Raw genomic sequence first — 21,800 nt, 5'->3', positions numbered from 1 at the left:
GAAGCGAGTCGCTCGTGAAATGGAATATCGTGCATCATTTCGCCGAAGTATCAATTTGGCAAATATCGATTGGTCGTAACGCTTCATGTTCATCGCTTCGCTGTGTAAACTTTTCAACGAATTCGCTGTTGTATTATATGTGTACGTTTCCTATTTCCGCGCGACGAGTATAGTAAAGGAAGAGAGAACTCGGTTAAGCCAGCCGCGCGCGAATTAAAGCCTTCGACGTCAATCAAATGCACACGAGACCGGATCCATTAACTCTCGGGGACACGCTCAGGAACTAACTCCTGCGCGCTCCTCTATTCGGCGAACGGTGAAATTTCGCAGTTCTTAATTTGATTAGCGAGCTTTCGCTCGTTTTTATGTGGAATATTCGATTTTTTTCTCGCACGAGCTCAGAGTACAGAGGCTTTTGTAAAATTCAAATTTTTTGAATTTCCGACGAAATTTCGAATTAAAGAGTTTTTACCATTGTGTAAAATGAGGTTTCTGTTTAAAACAGCGAAATTCGAGATTTCGTCGAAAATAATACTCACGTTTGAAATATTTCACTTTGTTTTCTGCACCTATATGCACTTGCGATACTAATGGCATTTTATTCATGCACTCCCAATTTCAATATACGTCACGTTCTGACAATTGAATGAATCACGTCTACATACAACTCTCTTACCCCAGAACGAGCTCACAGTCTCATATCGATTATTCGTTTCGCAGATGCGGCCAGGAGACGAGAATAATTCCTCGTATACTTCAAATGCGGTCACATTGGCTAAAATCGGAGCGCGAGAGCGTCCGCCTCGAGGAAGCAGGCGTGTCCAAGGAGGTACGTATATTACTACACCGCGTTGTAACATCGATCCATCCAAACGGTCCATTAAACACCTGTCACGCATACAACTCCGTATTACACGATAATGCACTCGATAATGCGCACATATCCTGCACGAGACACTGATACACGCTCTTGACGCTTGGATTAACGCACGTGTCTGCGATTACACATTGGTCCGTTTACAGGTGATGGACAGTGCCATAGCGGCGTTTTGCCTGGAGGTGATCGCGAGGCACGGCGAACCTGCGCCGCGGCTCTGCAACAAGGACCCGCTGACCCTCAAGATGGGCTCCTACGTGCTCGACCTCTTTCCCAACGCCAAGTTCATATTCATGATCCGCGACGGCCGTGCGACGGTACACTCCATCATATCGAGAAAGGTGCGTATGCATGACGTTTTTATATCTATACAGATATTTTTTCCCACCGATTTCCCTGGTATCGTTAGCGGTGCGCGAATGCCTTTGAGTCACGAGGATCTGCTGGCGTATCGCTTTCATGCAGATTCATCGTAAAATAATCCGTTTTTTTTTTCGAGAATTTTCAGGTCGCCGCTTGACGAGAAATATTGTTTTTTTTTATTTTTGAAATTCCGACCGTTGCGCTCGATACGATAGCGCGAGCTTTGACGTTTTCCTCCTTTGTTGTTTCTCTCTGTATAGAGATATCGATATTACGCGCGAATTTCGTATCAGCGACATAAGCGCGCAATTTTGAATGAATAATTACAAGCCACGCGTCTGTCGGCAGGTGACCATAACGGGCTTCGATCTGACGTCGTACCGACAGTGCATGATCAAGTGGAACCAGGCCATTACGATGATGTACAAGCAGTGCAAAGACGTGGGTCCGGAGCGCTGTCTGATGGTGCCGTACGAACAGCTGGTGCTGCATCCTCGCGAATGGATGCAGAAGATCCTGCTCTACCTCGACGTGCCCTGGAACGAGTCCGTCCTCCATCACGAGGAGTTCATCAATAAACCCGGCGGTGTTCCTCTCAGCAAGTACGTGCGCTAAGCGATTTTTTTAATACTGCATTATATTCGAGCTTTAATTACTCCGCGAGGGCGCTCCAAATGTAATCTCGAGGATACGAGCGAGAGCGATAAAGTTGAAGAAGCAATTCCGTCGTTGACGGAGAGGAGCCGGAGTTATTAACGCTTCTTCATGTCGAAACTTGATCGCGTGTCTTCATAAACGCGCGACACGTCTCGATAAAATCGAGCTTCCTCGCGTTCTATATGGATCTTTGCGTGACGTCGACGACGAGCTCTATTATTATATGGGCAACTTGTTGGAGACGGGAAAGGAGGTTTTAAACGGCGAAGTGAGTTCTGGCTCAATTAGATTCGCGTGTCCTGTGCGGGGACATGTTGTTTTATGTAACAAATTTTTCACTGCGATGGGGGGATGGATTCAGAAGCCATGTTTTGCCGTATCGTGGCGTAAATTGATAGGTGCAGGGTAGGGCGGAATCAAAGACAAACGAGTTCTTAATCAGAGTATTGAGTGAAAAGCTCGAGTTACGACTTTACGGGAAAAAAGGATCTAAGAACTGAAGACCTGCAGCCTCTCCTTGACACATTTATAAAAAGCTCGCTTCTCGCTTCCTGCAGTATTTACGCGACAAAATGAGTAACGTTATAAAGCAAGATTCATCCACACGATTATGTTAGCGTCATTGTAGAAAATTACAAATTTAGATAGACATAGCTTACGATGTAACTTGCACGACCAGTACCCTATATACGTGTATTGTATTAAACGCGTTGGTTTATGCAAGCAGCTAAACGTGCTCATTTTGCAGGGTGGAACGTTCGTCGGATCAGGTGATCAAGCCAGTGAATCTGGAGGCGCTAACCAAGTGGGTCGGTAACATCCCGGAAGACGTGGTACGTGACATGGCCGAGATAGCTCCCATGCTCTCCGTCCTCAATTACGATCCCTACGCCAACCCGCCCAACTACGGGGCGCCCGACAAAGTCGTCAGCGACAACACGAGAAAGTAAGTCTACGACCGCACTTAAGTACACATTCTCCGAAAGTACATCGACAAACTAACCTATTGTAACCCTTTGCCGTATGCACAACAGAGTCCTGACGAACGGCCAGGTCTGGGAGGAAATGGCTCGCGAGCTCGAGCTCGAGAAGACGTCGACGCACTCGTCAGACTCCAACAGCAACGGCACAGACGCGTGACCTCCGTCCTCTTCGCTCGTCGATCTGTCCAGGCTGTACAACACCCACGCCTCCGGCCACGTCTAACGAGGAGAACAGCTGCCCGTTGCTCTATATGTATGGGGAAAACTGCAGCGTAAGACTTCCTCTTTATCTGCTGAGCCCTTTCGAAGGCCAGCTCACCAGAGGAGGACGTGTAATAAGACGTTGGCGCGCCTGATGTATATTATGTGTAAGTCCGTTCGCGCGCGCGTGGAGGGCTGCCGTAGAAGCTGTGTGACTGAGCCTGATTATGCCTGAGAGCGAGCTTGTTTTTCTTTTTTATCTCTCTCTTGTCCTTTGGAACCTCGGCCTCCTTGTGAAAGAGTGCAGCGATGTTGTCGACGGGTTGAAACTTATTTTCTACGTTGTTTGTAACTAGGAAGTGGCGTATGTGCAGGCACTAGTATATATTGTTAATGAGTCGACTGTACGGGGGGAAGCGCGATTGCAACGATTGTACTGTACCGTTGCGAGATATTCTAAAAGTCAGTGATTTGACAGACCTACGTAGGGCATTCCTTCGAACGTACCGTCGCGATTGCGTTTTGTATTCTTGTTTCATTTGCGAAAGCACAGTGTTATACCGATATCGAATTACGAGCTTTGCGATCGAAATTGTTTGACATTCCGCGGAAATAAAACTTGTTCGTTGGGTGTAGTATATGCTTATTAATAGACATTCCGGTATGATTCTCGAATAGATATACACAGGTTAAATGATAAGCAAGCAACTAAGAGGAGAAGAAATGAAATAAAATAAACGAGGATATGCCCAGTCGGCTGAAAAAGAGCCAGCTACGCAATCTTCTTTCGCAAGGAGCAAAGAAGGCGGTGCCGCGCCCTTCCAAAGAATAAAAAAGTGACTCTCGGCTCGCAAGAGCGTCGTGCCGATTGCCCCCGTATGTGTTCAGTCTGTTCACATCTCGATATATACGATATATTGCAAGCGCGCACGCAGAGATATATTCGCTCGCCCTGAGCGGAACGTGCCGACGACTGTGGTCGTGCGGCGCGCATGATTGCCTGCCCGCAGCGATTGCACTATGTAATGCTACTTCTCGAGTGATTTGACCCTTTCGTGCGTCGTATTACTTGTCTTCTTGTGTTTTTTTTTTTACTTTTAGTATTTTAAAAGAAAGACGCAATCATAATACAGTCGAATTATTTCGAAGATCTGTTGAGAGGAAATATTAGGCTTTTTTAGAGATAATGATAATGTGTCCTTTGTTTTGCGTGCAATCTATGAAATTGATTAATTTTTTTGCAATATGAAAATTTAGTTTAGGGATTATCACTCTTTAAAGTTGAAAAAAAAAATGATATACCATATTAAATAATTAGTTCGAAGCGTTGGGAAATTTGATAAAATTATTAGTATAGGGAAAGTTACTGCTTAGATTTTTTTTAAACTAGACTTTAAAAATATTACAATTGATTATATTTCATAAGTTTTTTGTGTAAATTACATTCTAAATATAGGAGTAACGTCTTGTTATCTGATAGGAATTTGGCATTTTTAATACAATGATGTACAGTAAAGTTCAGTCGATTACAAAGTATATTATTTTTTTAGCTATAAAAACTTAACTGCTATTGTCTTTATTCAAGTAGGCAATTGCGAAAATGACTGTGCTTAAAACTTGCATCGCTAGCACATACACATTTTCAAATCGAAACAAACTTTAAAACGCGATTAAAAAGCGGCTAAACGGCAAAATCATCAAGTTATTTGTGGGGACACACAAAAACTTGTTTAACTATATCGATTGGTAGCTGCAAATTTTTTGCATTATGGCAAGCTATTAGAATAATTTTATCAAAACAGCTAAACTAATTTATTATCTGCTAATTATTATAACCGATAAGGGTATCCGTAAATTAAGCGCCGTGTAAAATGGATAAATTTGTTGTGCAAGCGAAAGAAAGAGGCTAAGTGCATTCTTGAGTAATTTATTATTGCGCGATTCGTATCGCAGCATTCAATGGTGCTAAAAAATTTTTTTCTGTTCATATCATGGTGATGTAATAGAATAACTATACTGTGTAATGTCTAAATTGTGAGTAAACTTTCACTTTGAAAGTTCATTACGATAATGAAAAACTTCGTTTTTGAAAAATTAAAAAAATTAATTAAGGGGAGGTGGGAGCTATAGCTTCGCAAATCCGCCACGGGGTATTTAGTATTCCAAATGCCAAAAAAAAACTAAAAGCCGTATTGATATTTTCTTTCGGTAGAATGATTCACTTATCTCAAACCTATGGCGCTCTGCTCATTATATTGATGAAATTTCAAAATTAAAAGTTAATAAGTAAAATTGATGTTTGAGGTTGGCGCTGTAATCGCATAAACACGCGTAAACACCCGCTCGTATTTCACAACTTTTACAAAAACCAAAAGTCCAATTGGTATTTTTTTCGGTAGAATGATTCACTAAACTCAACACTATGGCGCTCTGTTCTTGGTTTTTCATTGCAAGTTTTATTCAAAAAGTTATATAGAACAGAAAAACAGTGTTTTCAGCTCCCACATCCCGTTAACATCTAATCTAAGCGTGAGTCTCTATGTGCACAAAAGAGTTTTAACTTATAAACACGAAGAATCGGGAGGAACGCATATGAATCTCATAACTATGTGTGATTGAGTGTATCTGAGATCAGAAGTATAACTAAAACGAGTTTACACAAAATCTTGTTTTGATCGAATATTACAATGCACACTAAGTACTAATGAACGTTGTTTAAATGTTATCATTTCGATCATTATCTTTTTATATTTTGTATAGTTTACGTGATTTCTCGCGCTATCGACGATTCTTACCATACAAGATATTTTGATAAACGGCCAGTGATATATGCTTTGTGACTTTATGTGCAAGTTTCTTTTGATGAATAGAATTTTGATTATTAATTTATGCTTATCTTTCTGGAATAATTTTACATTTCACATTTATTGTTTTACACGGGAATATTTCATTTCAGTCATCAAAGATATATGAAATCCAATATATTACAGTAGCATACAGAATAATTCGTAAAATAAACAAAAATGATTAGGGTTTAAAGAAATGTATTGAGCTTGAAATTGCATTTGAATGCTCTTGCGTTTTACAGATATAGTTGTTATGATGAAAAAATGAAATATTTCGAACAGACTATTTTTAAAATATTTGTAAATGCTTCTAAGAAACTACAAAGAATTTTTACCTGGAAAAATCGAACTATCGATTCTGCCATATATTTGACATCATTTTACAAGTAAACTTAAGTTTGCCTAATACGGTCGTGATGAAAAAAAAACCTTATTCATTATAACCATCATTGTTTTTTTGTAAGCTGCAATTTTGTCTGTTGAGAGGATAAAGCGATGGGATGTAGAACGCTGTCGATATTCACAAGATATGAATGTAATTGTAATGCGATTGTACAGAGGAAAGAAAATATTTGTAATATTGTCGTGCGTGATAAGAGAGCTCTATTGTCTCTTGCTGACCTGGGATTGTCTTCATTGCAGTTACTTTATCGGCAAACATTTTATACGTTTTTCTCCATGTTTACGTGGTTCGAGATGGGAGCATAATATACGAAAATATACTTGTATACTCTTAACTATATCTTCTAAGCTTGGAAAAAACGTTGAAATATTTGCCAAATATCAGCTAATTGTGTTTTTAGATCGTAACGTGACATTACCCATTTGTCGGCAATGTTAATGTCTATCATATGTAAAATTAAAATTAAATTATTTTAATATTACGCACACGTCTTTTATTCTTTTCTTTTATATGCATCAGCAGAACTTCTTATAATTGTCATTGTAAAATTTTAGACACAGACAAGGAATTTACATAGCAATGCGCAATTAACTTTCTAAACAAAAATACCAATCTACTACGAAACTGATTGACACAACTTTTATTGAGCCAAGTATTGTATTTATAGTATCGTAACAATGTGATATTGCAGAATTCTGTTCCAGGTAAGTACCAAGCTACTGTATAGAGTGATATAATATTCCATTAGTCTCAGTTCTAGGCTTCAGTTCTGTGTATACTAGAGACGAAAAACGAGTAGTCCACTGTATTTATCTTTCCAAGCCAAACAAGTAACCAATAATAAGTGCTCAGTCAAGATTTCACGTTTTCACTATACTCGGTGTGTTCGGGTGTTTGGCCATCTACAGTAACATACGATTAAAGTGTTTTTAGCGATAGAGTTTTAATAAAATTGATATAGTTAGCGGTTCTGTTTGTACGGGTCACACGATTTCTTCTGTTATTTCAAGTTTGAATTGTAGAACAATACAAATCACAAAACCATAATACACGAGAACGTTTAAAGTGTAATTTAATTTGTGGGTGCGTTACAAGTACTTTTAAAGTGATATTTTAATTTTGCAATAATATTTTAAAATCTAATGAATAATGTCATACATTTTAGCAGACCTAGGAACAATTTTGGGAATCTAAAATTGAAAATGAAGATGTCGAAACTACTATGCGTGGCAATAGTTTTCAGTATCATCGGACTATCGATGGTCGTGGCAAAACCTTTCGATGAACAAAAAGTAAAGTTATATGAAACTTATTATAGAGCAACCGTGCACCCAACAAGTACAATAAAACCTCCCAGCGACGAATATGAGTATGGAGATTATGGAGATAGAGATCAACCGTTTGTATATGATAATCTTTTGTTGTAATTTACAGCTTAAACAAATTAATTACTGTTATCTCTTAATTTGGTAAACATTCTTGTAATACCGATGTAAAATGGGATTGTACATTTAAAATTATCATGTTACTAAAAACGAAAATTAATTTTCGATAGTTGCTCGAGTTTTTATGTTGTAAATATTGTTGTAAAATGTAAACGCAAAGTACTCCATAGAGTTAGCTATTGCTGGTAACGTACGACGCTGTGCATGGTCGATAACAGAGATAAATCGATTTTTGAAAAAGAAGGAATTTCAAAAGAATAAACGATGAAATTCAACATTAAAATTTTTAATCGTAAAATTACATACATTTAAGAATCATCTTAAATGATCATTATTCCTTTACAATTATTTACAAATAAAAATAGATGAACTGTTTTGAATCAACAATTGTAAACTAGGGATCACAATAAATTATTATTGACATCAATTTAAATCTTCATTTTTCTATTGCCCAAAAGTTAAAAAATAAAAAATGCTGAGTATATTTATTGATTCATTTTTTATTTCTAAAATAATAGAAAATAAGATAAATCTAGATTTATCTTTGGCAGTTTTCAGACTTGCATTGTACTATAACTTAACTTTCGAGCGAAATTATACACGCTATATATCAACGAATCTGTGACTAAAAGATTATTAACCATAATTTTTACATCTATATATTACAATGCGGATACAAAATACACGTAAAATTTTATGAAATAGTCAGAAAGATAAAAACTTGAATTAAAAACAGAAATTTCATTTCATTAATCTAGATGTATCAAAATATCGGTGATATAAAAAATAATCACATTTACTGTGCATATAAAAGAAAAATGAGTAAAAATAGTTATTCTAAATTTTGTATTTCGTCACTATATGTTTATCTGTAATAGCATTTTTAATCATCGAGAAATAATGATTATCATTTACAACCATTTTTGTTTTTGAAATACAACATTGAAACGGTCTGGATATTTATAATTTATACATCATCCATACCAGACATTGTATTTTTTTCATTCTCCAAACGTGTACACGCACGTATACAATAATACATACAGCTTCTACACGTGCACTGAAATAATTGATAAGCTATAATACAATGTCGGTAACCGAAGCACCTTCTCGAACAGTATTTATGTTTTAAAGATGTGATTCTTTATATTTATTTTGAATATTGTAATATTTGAAATTTCAACTAAAGTTTGATGTAAAAAGGAAAGGAAATTTGTTCAATATTAGATTTACCTATACATTCTTGTACTATGACTAGCACTTTTTTAGTATTCTCATCATCGAAAATATCATGAAAAAATAAATATCATCCCGAACATGTCACACTCTGTACTCTCAAACGTCTTCCTCCAAGCGCAGGAAAGAAATTTCGTCGTCGAAGATTGCTAATTCAATAATAAGAATAAAAAGTACATTCCTTAAGCCTACGAATTCATCTCGCTATATTACACAAAGACTATAAACAGCAGCTTCCTTCTGCATTAAAAATCTGCAGATCAGACATCAGAATCAACTTACAACTCGTCCTCTAGCTTCAAACGTTCCTCATCTCAGTCAGCTGGTACTCTCACTCTACCACTGAGATCCAGTCAAAAGGCGGACGCACGATTCATCAGCCGTCTTTGGCTTTAGCACACGACTTATCTTCCTCGTCGACGTCGAGGGTGAGCCTCTCTCGAGACGAAGCACTCCGGTTGACGTCCGCCTCGATGACCAGCATCGATTCCGGCTGGGACGTAGTCGTGGTCATCCTCTCGTCGTCGTCCTCGTCGTCGCAATCAACGAACTGAAGCGCAGCCTCGAATTCGTAGGTTCGCAACTCCATCGTCGTCGAGGAGCCGTCCAACATAGTGGTGGCCGTCGTGGCGGTTGGTAGACTAGTAGTTTCGTCGGGCTGCTGGTTGACTATTATACTCGAGTTGCCGCAGACCGAATCGGTCGGACTGTCGCCACTGCTGCTGCTCGCCGTTGTCCGACGGTTTTTGCAGCCGAGGATCGAGACCGGGGACATGCTCGACGAGGGTCGCTTGCTCGGGTTGTGGTTGCCGTTATTGTTTGGTCGGCTCGAGTTTTCGGAGGCCGATCTGCCTTTGCTGTAATTCGGGCAGGTCATGAGTCACATTCGGGTTATTGTTGTAGATGGTTGATGGTCATGGTTTTGTGTGCGGATTATGGTCTGCTGGGTGAAATTTCACGAGCGTTCAGCAAGAATAATTGATAAAGAAACTCACTTTATGGAACCTTTCGGCGATCCAGCAGCCGTGGCCTGCATGTCCCGCATTCTCGACTCCTGAAGCTGCCTCATCAAACTAGTGTGCCTGCTGCTACCACCTTGCAGCAACTGTTGCTGCGACCCCGCCACGTGACCCTTCGACCCCAATCCTCTCTGAGATCCCATTAGCGAACCTGTGATCATGATTTGAATAAAAAATCCGATCCATACGAAACTCAAACATCCAGTCAATCATTCTCCACCAACCTCTCGGCTCCTGAATCACACTGACGAGCCCTCCGTGAGGCCCGATCACGTCCTTTCCGTCGGGCCTGCCGGGGAACAACATCCTGTGTATGAAACTCTTCAGCGCCGCTCTGAAATCCTTCAGATGATAGGCGTAGAGCAGAGGGTTACCGGCGGAGTTCAGGTGCGACAGAATGATGCAGAAGTTGAGCAGGAACTCGCTGACCTCGCACTGGGGGCAGAAGGCCATGACGCAGTTGATGGTGTAGAGGGGAAACCAGCAGATGATGAAGAAGGCGACGATTCGCGACAGATTTTGCGTGGCCTTGACCTCGCGCTTCTGCGCCGCCCCGAGCAGACGCAGCATCGTGCCGTGCGTCTGGTTCTCCTTGCGCTTGCCTGGGTTCATCGTCACGATCTGCTGCAGCTGTGAAAACGAAGAAGCGCTCGTTGCAAATTGCGATTGATCGGGAGAACTGGGTCATTGTTTTTTCTTTTTTGCCGCTGCGGGGGTGCGGTGGCTTGTTCTTTCAGCAAACTTTTTTAATACATCATGTCTTGTACCGTCGCGCGCGACGACCTTAATCGAGTGACTACTTATTGTGTGGTTAGTAGAAAAAGGCGGTGCTTTTTTGCGATTTATGGGAAAGTCGTTTAAATTTTGAGTGTGGTGCGTTCGCGAGTCGACTCTTCTCCTGATACCGTAAATAAAATTGAAACGATACAGGTGCAGACAGTATAATATGTACTGATGAAATTAAAATAGCAAATACGGAAACGATAATATTCTACGATCTGTGAATAATAGAGCAGCTTATAAATAATCCAATAGATTCAGGATGAAAAATAAATCGCTTCAGCGTTCTATCGTTGGAGAATATTTACACATACGTTCCGTATAAAACCATCACATAAGCCAGTCGCACACGACGCCGTCGTATTAATTGGATTTATAAATAATGCAAAAACGCACGAGGCAGAGGATTCGAAATGCGGGAAGAAAAGCGTTAATTAAATCCGACAAAGGCTGAAAACGTCAGCGCCAAGTAAAAGCTACGTCAATGAAACGTACGTACCATACGCTAATCGCATAAATTAAATCGCTTCGCGCCAGATATTAAATAGGTTACATTTTTTTTTTTTCTAGAACAGTACTGACCTGCTTGACGACGACCCGATAGATGTGGGCGTAGAAGGCCGCTATCAGCAGTGCCGGGAAAATGATGGTGGCGAAGTAGAGGAAGACGAGGTAGTCGTAGTCCATGACCTCGGTGAAGATGCACTTCTCGTCGGACTTGTGGCCGGCGTTCCAGCCCAGCAGCGGCAGGAAACCCACCAACGTTCCTGCCACCCAGCAGACGCATATTATACCTGCAACACGAGGTGAGGGATTTTTCAGATGGATTATTATTATTAGTATTTCTCATGACTCGCCTTAATTACTTCAATGAAGAAGACAACCCACTTTTGAACTTAGGCCCAACTAGGCCCAAGAACTTATTCCGAAGTGAATCGAGCGCAAACGAATGCAATTAGAACGAAGGAAGTGAGAAAAAAGCAATCTCATTTGGACGGAATTTTTCTCCAACTCCAGCACACTCGTTAAAGAAATCTACCATCTCGCCTGCTACTTCTATTTCGCTCGTCTCGGCGTTCTTGAATTGATTTATAAAATCTACCTAATTCTCACGCTCGAACGCAGCCTACGATGTTTATGCAAAGCCGCCGCAGCTGCGGCGTTAGGAAAAACAATAAAGCATCGTTATGCAAGTCTAAAATAAGTAGACAATTCCGCTTTCCTCCTTCGGGGCGACCTTTATATATACCTGTATACAGCTGTGAGCATAGTAGTCGGCTCCTCAATCTTCATTAGCATCCGCTCGAGCGCATTGTCGAGGAGGCTAAAAAAGAAGCCTATACAAGCCGCGGATCTAAATTTAAATCTGCCGCGCTTTTTGCACGCGCGTATAACATTACTTCAGCAACACCGCAATACTATCGCGAACGCGCCTGACGGAAAAGACATGCTTTCATATCGATTAGCCGTCACTAGCGGACTCTTTTATTTTCCCTCGGCTGCCTCTTTTTCTCGTAATTAAAATCCAGTCGGCCACGCGACGACGACTACAACGTGCGAGCTGTGTGTGTGTGTGTGTACTGGAAGAGACGTGCGTCGAATTAGCGTATAATTACGTATTCGCGCTGTGCTCTTTTGTATACAGAGAGACGGGGATAACTCGATGACCCGCGAGGATCTGCGACGAGTGCTCCTTTTTATTTTGTTTGTGACACGAGGCTGCTTATTGGGATTGATAACTGTAAATTGAGGAAATTTCATTACGCTGGGGTTTGCGGGACTAAGGTTTGATTGAACCAATTGAGCTAGCGCGAGCGACAGAGGTTCTAATTAGAGGGATGCTTTTAACGGAGAGATTATTAAAGCAGTCAGGAACTTGAATCTTCGGTATAATTGGTTCACGATACGAGATCAGGCATCGAAGGACCGAACAGCGATCGATGGTGCAAGCGAAATTATGGTAATAAGGTGCGATATACATACACCGAGTAGTAGCAGTTGGCTTCGAGCTGCGCGAATGAAATTCGAATCTACAGATCCCGTTGGGAAATTGAATAGATGGAAATCGATATAGCTATCTCTCTCTCTCTCTGGCTCTCACAGTAAGCGGAAACCCACTTCACGTGCGCCTTTTTTTTCTATATTTATCTCTGTCGCGTCTCACTCACTCGACTCGCTCTTTAATCTAGTGACGAGGCAATTTTTCAGCCCGCGAATCGCGCGCTCCTAATGCAGCGAAAAACGCCCGAGTTACGATGTTAATGACGGATTACTATCGCGTACTCGAGCAACAGGGTTGATGAAAAACGCTTTTCCAGACGAGCTTTATTAAAATTCCGAACTCGTAGCCGGCGATAGGCACGCTGTCGTTGAAAATGTTTAGCCCGTGTTCTCAGTCAACGCTGCGGATTACTGGCTGATGAAAAAATTCAATAAAAGCCTGCACCAACGTCTTAACGCGCTTTTGATCGTACCCAGCTGTCGGTCAAAAGCGCCCCGCGAAACTTCCTCTCGGAAACTCGGCAAGATTGCCCTGAACTATTTCAATTTTTGAATTACACGTTAGCCGATCCACGTGCGCGGCCTGGAGAGCATTACCGGACAATGATTATACTCCGCGGGCGAGGGCCGTCGTAAACTTATTATTCCTCGATCGAAATCAATCAGAGAGCTGTCTCTGGAAATTAATTCGCGGAGCGGACGAAGAAAGATGAATCGGCGGCGGCCCTTCGTTTAGAGTTTACACATTAAGAAGAGTAATTACTTTCCGCGCGTTTTTGCACCCTTGAGCCGTTTTATTAATATAAGGAGAAAGCTGCGCGCGGAGCTGAGAAATAGGAAAAGCCGCTCGCACGTGTCTGCTCTTGATCTTCATTTTGCAATATGCCGAGCGGCCAGCTGATTTGATGATAAATTTTATGTGCCGGGAACGTGCGGAATACATTTTTCTAATTTACATTCGTCAGTGGGGATGCGATCGAACGAGCGATATTTTATTTTCGAAGCCTGAGACACCTCGGTGAGGCCATTTCTCGAGGAATGAAAGCATACACGTGAGTCTGAAAATAGCTTTGCGCGTGCATTAAGAGATTTGTCTTTCAAACGAGCTTAAAAATATAACTCACTCGCTGCAAGCGGCTTCCTCAGTCTACCTTCGACTAATTTTTTCCCCGCGATTTCTCGACAAAACGTTCGAACAACACAGCCGCGTACAAGATGCAAAGTTATATAGTCGCGATAAAGCTTTTAAGAGAATCAGTAAAAAAGGGAGAACTTTATCGCGTGGAAATACCGCAGACGCATATCCATAAACCATCATCCCGCAAATCGCCACTAGCACTCACCTATGGCAGTCTTAGTTCGCACCGTCCTTGAGTATCCCATAGGATGGAGTATGGCCCAGTACCTGTCGATGGACACGGCTACCAGGCAAAAAATACTGATGGTACACAGCACGATGAGAACCGAGACGGTGAATAGACAGGCGTGCAGATTCGTGGGCAGTCCTATGCTCGCCAGTATGGCGAACGGTATGGCGAACAGTCCGACGAGGAGATCGGCTGTCGCCAAGGAGATGATGTAGTAGTTGGTGCGTCGCCGGAGCTTTCGCTCCTTGGTGAAGACGAGGATGACCAGGCCGTTGCCCAGGACGGCGCAGACGGCCACGAGGATCTCGCAGACGGCATAGGGCAGGTTCAACTCGGCCCCAGCCGGACCGGCCGTCACGTTGTAGTCCAAGCTCGGCTCTTCCGGACTCAGGCCGATAGACATGCTGGCGATGGGCTCGGACGAGGCGGCGCGGCTGACGGGCCGCGCGCATAATTCGCCGATTCGAGATGGAGAACCTTGATGTTGCGGCTGACGCGAGGGATGAACGACGGCTGTTTAGCTGGGTATGCTTGGGTTGGTGGGCAACGGGCCGTGAATAGAGGCCCGTTTCGGTGAGGTTGATCGGTCCATTGTTATCGGCTGACGATCTGGAAGCAGAGGAAAAATTGATTTGTACAATCATTCACGCGTTAGAGCAAATAAACCCTTTTTTATGGCAGCGATGGCGATGAGTACGGCAATTAGGAAAATAAACCAAGCAATTGTTCTACTCGAACACCCTTTCAGGTTCAAAACGGGGATTAGGCGGTCTACGGCCAGACTGATGAAGGCTGCTCAGCCGGCGATCTCATGCTCGGCTGGTTGATTCTCAAACGGAGGAAGGCGTTACTTGCCGCTACGTCTTTTTTATTTTCAAGAGCGAGAGTTTTAAATAGATGGTATGCTAATTTATGCCCGACTCCTGCGACGCCGTCGTGCTCGAGAGGAGACATTTATTTCGTCGCCTAATTCGAAAGAGAGGATGAGATATCTAATAGGAATGCAGTGTGGATGGAATTTTTTAAAAAGAGATTTACGACTCAACGAGTGAGCGAATTATTCGCACTACTTGGTCTTTAGCATTACCGAAGCTTTCCACATCCATCGCACCTATGCGATTTGAAACGGTGCCAAAACATCGTGTAAGAATCCGTCATTTCGCCTGAATTGATCGAAATTCTCGTTACGTTAACCGAAACACAAAACATCGTTGAAAACAAACAATAAACAGACGACACAAGCCTCGGAAAAATTCCGGTAATCACTTACAAAATCACACTTGATCCACAAAACTGGAGCCTCTTCTCTCTTCCCGACATAATACATAAAAGATCAAGCCGCTTCGCATACCGTTTCCGAAACACGAACCAACATCCCCAGCCCGCTGCAGCCAATAAGCTTCAGTCTATCGGGTTTTCGAGACACGTTGCCACAAGCGTAAATTCCCATCTCGTCTCATCGACAGCATCTCTCTCTCCCTGCGCGCGGACGTATAATTTTCTGCACCAGCCGAGAAAAATGCAAACCGCTCGGTGTACCTATATACAGGGTTCGCACTGGATCTGGAGGGTAAATAAGAAGCTGCGGATTGGATCTGCTGAGGCGGAAAATGCGCGTCGCGCGCGTGACAAGTGAAAATTCGTCGGTTGAATTTTCTGATATACGAGAGCTTGCGCGAGCTTTATTAACCGCGCGAGTTTTGAAATCTCGTGCCAAGAACTTTTCAAGCGATATGGGAAACTTTCGGCTTTTATTTATATATGTTTGCTGGATGCAGAGGGACTGATTCGCAGCTTTGTATTTGCAATTTCGAGGCAGAGCCGCGTGTACATCGCGCAGGACTCCGAGTCAATTACAGATATAGTCTGCGGGGTGGGATATAAGCTCGTACAGCAGAGAGAACTGGCTGTGTCACATACGCGCCAGCGGTATCGAGCGTCATGTACTTGGATGAAAATAAATGCGCTCTCGGAGCAAAACGTTTGTATTTACTGCTCGTGTTCGGCGATATAATACAGACCCGGTGGGTCTACACGGCCTCGCTGTTGATTCGCCAAGGGTTCATCCCTCGAGGATCGTTTATCGACTTGTAATCCTAAAGTCAGGCTTCCGCGGGGATTTCGGAGCCGAAAAAAGCGACAAATCAGAGCCGGCAATATATAGAGATTTACGATAAACTTCGCGCTCACACATCCATTTTCATACATCTATACTCCGACTAATATCAATTTCGGACATCCCCGCACGGCTCCTCCAAAAGCCAAACACACCACTGGCATACGTACAGGCGGAGGAACATTAGAGCGCATAAGGCAAGTCGGTCACGCGCTTCGAGCTGCGGAAACGTGATCCCAGGAAGCCGTGTCCTTGCGCGGAAATTTCGCGCCCCCGATGATTCCGGGCCCAAGATTATCCCCTTTGTCGAGTCGCTCCACGTATAACACCGACCACTGCTGCTGCTGCTCTCGACGACTCGTTAGCCGCAGTTGGATCGTTCGGCTCTACTGCGCTCTGTGTTTTCGAGAGTATTATACGCGACGTGCCTGCTGCTGACGGCACCGAGTGTGTATACCTTTTCTTTCTCTCGAGGCTGCTTACGGGCTCGTTTTCGCTTCTTTTTTGCGCGGAAGTTCGCACTAGGCGCGTGTGTGTGTGGGGGGAGGGGGGGAGGAGGGGTGGTGTCCGTATGCTTTTGATTATCCCGGGGGCTTTTCAAGTTTTCAGACGATAAATCAGCTGATAGGGTCAATATTGCGTCTGCTGCTTGCCCGACAAAAGCAATATTGCTGTTAGCATGCGCGGTGCTTCATCATTGCAGGATACGGAAAAGCCACCTAGCCGATCCTTATGATAGCAGACGAGGCTCTCTCGATATGGCGCGAGCGTGAATATTTACGTTTGCTTATATAGAGGCGAGATGGATTTTTTTCGGAAAATCCTATGTGGCTATTCTCCGCGAAAGCTCGTCGCCATCAGCGTATTTTATAATCCGTAAGGTATATGCGCTTAATAAAGCAAAAAGCTGCGCCCACATTATTATATCCTTCCATTATCTCGCGTCCAAGGCTCGGCGCGCGGCGTAAAGCCAATATTATCAGTATAGCAAAGAGCGAAGAAGAAATATATATCCGCGCGCGCGTGGCCGTTTATTAAACCCCTAAAAATACGCTTCGTCCACGCGCATAACTCGTCTCTACACTTCCCTTATCTCTCCTTCCACTGTATACAGTATAGTGCACCTACACCTATACGAACTATAAACGCGGCCCCTTTCCGCCACGCGGCAGATTAATCCTCCCCCCAAAAGACAAAGCGCGTCGAGCGAGGAAAAACCGGAAAAGAGAGAGAGAGAGAGAGAGAGAGAGAGAGAGAGAGAGAGAGAGAGAGAGAGAGAGCGAATGTTCGGCTATACTGGTTTGGGCTCACACGGACACAGTGGTCATATCCGTCGCGTGCTTTTTGAGGCTGGCAGAGGGCGTGTGCGACGATGACGTTGTCTCCCAAGGGTACGCACACATACGACTGGGATAGAAATAGCGTTTTTATATACATATGCAGCGGGCTTTCTATCCGGCGCGAGAGCTTTTTGTATATCTGAGCTTTTTTTTCGGCTGACACAGTGGACGAAGCCGACGATTATCCTTATGCCGGTGTATCTGTTATCTCTCCCGGTTATCTTTCATTTTTTCCGAGCTTTTGGTCGTGCGGGAGATCCGAGAATTTGTTTCTGCGAACTCAGCCCCCGAATGAATTATGGCCTTTTATTGGATTTATCAAGCAAAATAAACTCAATCGATTTTAGAGTAAAAATATCAGTATTTATTATATCAAAAGGAATACAAGTTGTAGGAAAAATGTTGGCGCAGAGCAGACTTGAGGGACAGAGGTCTTTCCTCGTCGAGTGCTAGGGCTGAACTGAGGGCTACAGTCCGCAGAGGACTGCAGCTTAGATGCATATTTCGCCTGTATAGAAAAAAGGGTCCGGAAGCATTTTGGGGACGGCGCGTCTCGGAACGGTCAGCGGGCGAAAGGTTTATTGCATTACCTTGGTGTGGGGTTTTTCCGTTAATAGCAAAATGCTTAAAATGTAAAGCCGTGCTCGTGCACATATTTCTCAACACCTTTAGCTAGCGAGATTTTTATATATCGCTTTAGAGTATAAGAAGCGCACACGTTCCTCATTTCAATATATTATCGCTTCACTACGCTCTTGAGCAACGAACAAGACTTTTCATCTAATATCTTGCGCAATAAGTCGCTCGCGAAGCTATCGCTCTTCTAGTATACACGCGTATAATCGCGGAAAAGAAGTGGAACTTTAAAACCGCCTCCGCGGAGTATCTAGCGGTCGAGGGAGATAAAAACTTTCCTTTTCAACGCGGCCCTCTCTCCTGCATGCTCTCGTCGACTTGATAAATTTTTAATCTCTCGGAACCATCCTCGCGGCCACAAAGCTTATTAAGGAAGAGAATTACCCGCGAAAATCGCGCCAATGATAAAGTCCTGATATATCACTTGAATTTCCACGACATTTAATTATTAGGTCGTCTGAATTGCATTTTTCGTTAATATCTCGTCGTATCGCGTATCTCCAGTGTCGTACGGTTAACCTACTGTGATTTTCGCGTGATCAGATATTTATTGCGCGCTCGAATGTATTATTTGTTCGAATGTAGCGAAATTCTCTCTCTGTCGCGTGCCGCTTCCCATTTCGATTTCGTGTGCGGCTATAAAGGCCGTTTCCTGATAACCGATGCGTCGCGGTTATCACGCGTTGTCGAAGTCGACTATGTATAAAATATTCTCGGAATGCGAGGTGAAAGCGTTTCGAGAATCTGCATACACGCGATATCCACACCTTACTAAATAACGACGCAAGTCTCAATTAGTATAACTAACTCCCGAATCACATATCGCCGCAAGCTCACCTCGTTATGCTTCGCTCTCGGATCGAGAATTTATCGCAAACGATTCGCGGCACCGGTGGCGATAAATTACACCGGCAACTTTTCTCCCCTATACACGAGAAAAAAACACAGCCGCAACAAACATCATCCAGCGAAGTAAGCGAAAGCTCTCGCCTCATTACGATTTTCCGCTCTCTCGCATGGCAAATTGAAAAGTTGCTAACGCTCTCTCTCTCTCTTTCTCTAGCCGCAGTTCCCCGGGGACCTCTCCGCAGCACCTTCCTACATTTGATCGATCTCCCTACAATCGGACCTCACCCAGCGCCGCGCGAGATACGCGTTTTGTTTCGCCCCGTCATCTACTTCCGCAACGTCGCGCACTCGGAGATGAAAAAATTCGCGCGAGCGACTATCTCTCTGTGACGGTAGATGCGACGCGCGAGTGCGTGGGTGATATGGATATAAATATAGCGTCGCGTTGGGTTATAGATATGTAGGAATATTACGGGGTGATTGCATAAATGAGCTTTGGGTGTATTTAATAACTGTCAAATATATTTTAAAACTATCAGATACATCGTCGCTATGGTCTTCTCTAGTCAGTCAACATCTACACTCTCCGGCGTCTCGCTTAAATATGTCGCTGGTCAGCACCACGGCTATACCTGCCCCTTCCACTCACCCTCATTCACCCTCTCTCGTACGTCACTCGCTCTCAGGCCTCAGCTGGCCCCCGCATCTTGCACACGTGTCAACCATACTCTCAGACTCTCTCGCTCAACCGTCTTTCGCGCTCATAAACCATTTAAAATGGGTCGCTCGGTTCTCGCTCATAACCTCTGGCTCGGAGCACTCGGTTTATGGTTTAATCCGTCGCTCGCACTTATCCTCACGGTTCACATTTCTCTCTCTCTCTCTCTCTCTCTCTCTCTCTCTCTCTCTCTCTCTCCCTCTCTCTCTCTCTCTCTCTCGCTTAGCCACGATTCTTCTTCTTCTTCTTCTTCTTCTTCTTCGACTTTCTGGCGGATAGTTTTCGAGCGCTCTTTCACTTTCTCGCGGTTGTGGTCGTTCGATGACGTTCTTTATTGTGCTTATGATTTCATTTATTTTTAGAACCGATATACTCAATACTAGATCACAACAACGAACCGGTTATTCCGATCGTCTATTATGTAAGGAGTGACATTCTCCAGAGGTCCGATGGTTCGAAATAATTTTTTTCTTTTGGGAAGAGGCGACGCGCACGTGTCTGCCGAATACGCGACAAATCCGTGTGAGAAAAAATCAATCAGTATTAGCGTCGAATTCTTTATCGTGTAATATAAAAGCCGACAACGCGACGAGATTTTCATACTGGATTTAAAACGCTATTGTGGCATGACGTCACCCCGGCACTAGAGACGGTAGTCGTCATTCGCCATAAAAAAAAACCGTAACTTTTTTCTCCGCATGTGCGTATTCTTATGGTTTCATTTAACTGCGATCGATGAAAAAATTGTAGTCGTTTTGTGTCAAAACAAGCAGATACAGGAGAGGGTACCGAGTGAAAAAAATGAATTTTCCAATTGACTTCACTTGAAAACTACATTGAAACTCGCCTCTAAAACGTTCACCGAGATAACGACGGCGGCGAAGCGTTTTGAAGATTGCTCGAGAAATAAGTACGATCAAGTGTAATTTCACGATTTCTGCGGCAATCAATGTTGAAAGCACTATCAGCATCGATCGCGTTTCCCGCTGCATCGAACGAAATTATCAACCTAGATTCGCTATTTCGAATTTCTATATTTCGAATACCATATAATAACCGAAAAATAATCCCATCGATTTACGCACTTTTTGTGATAAAAGCGTAAATAACGTAATCCACACTTATCCGAATAAGAGTCTCGTGCTCGAACCTCGGGCGTTGGATAAAAAACGTTGGGAAAAACCCGCGCAAAGGCGTCTGCACAGTCAAATTTCCCTCGGGAAGCTATATTCGGGGCTCAAAAATTTCTTCAAATTTCGCTTCTTATTGAGCTATAAATAATAATTTGGATCCGCGGTCAGTATACACTTCCCTCGGCTCATCGAGCCGCTGAATTTTTAGCGTCTCGTCGGTTCCATTGCGAGAAGCTCCTTTTCACATTTTTCACGCGCACATCCAAAAAGCCATACATTCTCCAGAATCAAGTCTGTATTTACCATGAGAAAAGTCGATAAAGCACCGATCAACGCACTGTATACGTGTATTACTCCAGCGAAAAGTACACACTGATGGCGAAAAAACAAAGAATCATGTCACACAGCAGCACTTGTCACTTATATTTTCGCAATAATTGTATAATCCAGCCACAATCGATGACCGCACCACTTGGCGCGAAATTCAAATCGTATATGGGTGTAGGTGTACACGAAGGAAGCGTCGGAGGTTGGCTCGTGCGCGACTCGACGAGGCCGCGGCGCGTAACAGACTGTGCGGCGGACACGCACGCGGCGCGTCTGGAAGTCGGCTGCTGCTGCTGATGCCGATGTGATGGTGGGAAGAGCCGCTCTATCCCGCGCGCACTATGTGACCGCGAACCCGTATAGATCCTCGCCTATACGGCCGCTGACATCAGATTATTTCGATGCGATGGGCCGTAGATACACGGCGATAGGGATGTACCTTTGAGTTACTGCTTGCCTGGAGTGTAATATGATGATGATGATGGCTAAGGGGTGAACGAACC

The 21,800-nt window shown here is 43.4% G+C and overlaps 2 protein-coding genes across 9 annotated transcripts in view; one reads left to right on the top strand and one right to left on the bottom strand.

Moving 5' to 3' along the window:
• Window positions 1-8,202, top strand: part of LOC100123184 (protein-tyrosine sulfotransferase) — a 127,624-nt gene extending 119,422 nt beyond the window's left edge. For 6 of the 7 annotated variants that reach the window (XM_031923804.2, XM_016982793.3, XM_008211682.4 and 3 more), the window contains 6 exons: window positions 721-829; window positions 1,024-1,218; window positions 1,589-1,842; window positions 2,646-2,843; window positions 2,932-7,413; window positions 7,499-8,202. In XM_031923804.2, coding sequence (XP_031779664.1) covers window positions 721-829; window positions 1,024-1,218; window positions 1,589-1,842; window positions 2,646-2,843; window positions 2,932-3,037 — 862 coding nt within the window. In that variant the 3' untranslated portion in view covers window positions 3,038-7,413; window positions 7,499-8,202. Of the gene's footprint in view, window positions 1-720; window positions 830-1,023; window positions 1,219-1,588; window positions 1,843-2,645; window positions 2,844-2,931; window positions 7,414-7,495 lie in introns of all 7 variants that reach the window. The other variant, XM_031923803.2, reaches the window with a different exon arrangement.
• LOC100123175 (adenosine receptor A2b) lies at window positions 8,046-21,562 on the bottom strand. Of its 2 annotated transcripts, none has more exons than XM_001606736.5 (6): window positions 21,274-21,562; window positions 14,155-14,787; window positions 11,393-11,604; window positions 10,255-10,660; window positions 10,007-10,181; window positions 8,046-9,868 (listed from the first exon to the last, which is right to left on the bottom strand). In XM_001606736.5, exons 2-6 carry the CDS (start codon window positions 14,579-14,581, stop codon window positions 9,388-9,390), a joined length of 1,701 nt encoding a protein of 566 aa, XP_001606786.2. In that variant the 5' UTR covers window positions 14,582-14,787; window positions 21,274-21,562; the 3' UTR covers window positions 8,046-9,387. The 2 variants fall into 2 exon arrangements, with proteins under 2 accessions (XP_001606786.2, XP_031779662.1); XM_031923802.1 differs by lacking the exon at window positions 21,274-21,562 and adding an exon at window positions 20,923-21,236.
• Window positions 21,563-21,800: the final 238 nt, after the last annotated feature.

Source organism: Nasonia vitripennis, chromosome 2 (assembly GCF_009193385.2).
Source record: "Nasonia vitripennis strain AsymCx chromosome 2, Nvit_psr_1.1, whole genome shotgun sequence".
Classification (NCBI taxonomy): Eukaryota; Metazoa; Arthropoda; class Insecta; order Hymenoptera; family Pteromalidae; genus Nasonia; species Nasonia vitripennis.
The sequence above is the reverse complement of the archived record's forward strand: the minus strand, read 5'-3'. Positions and strand labels throughout refer to the sequence as shown.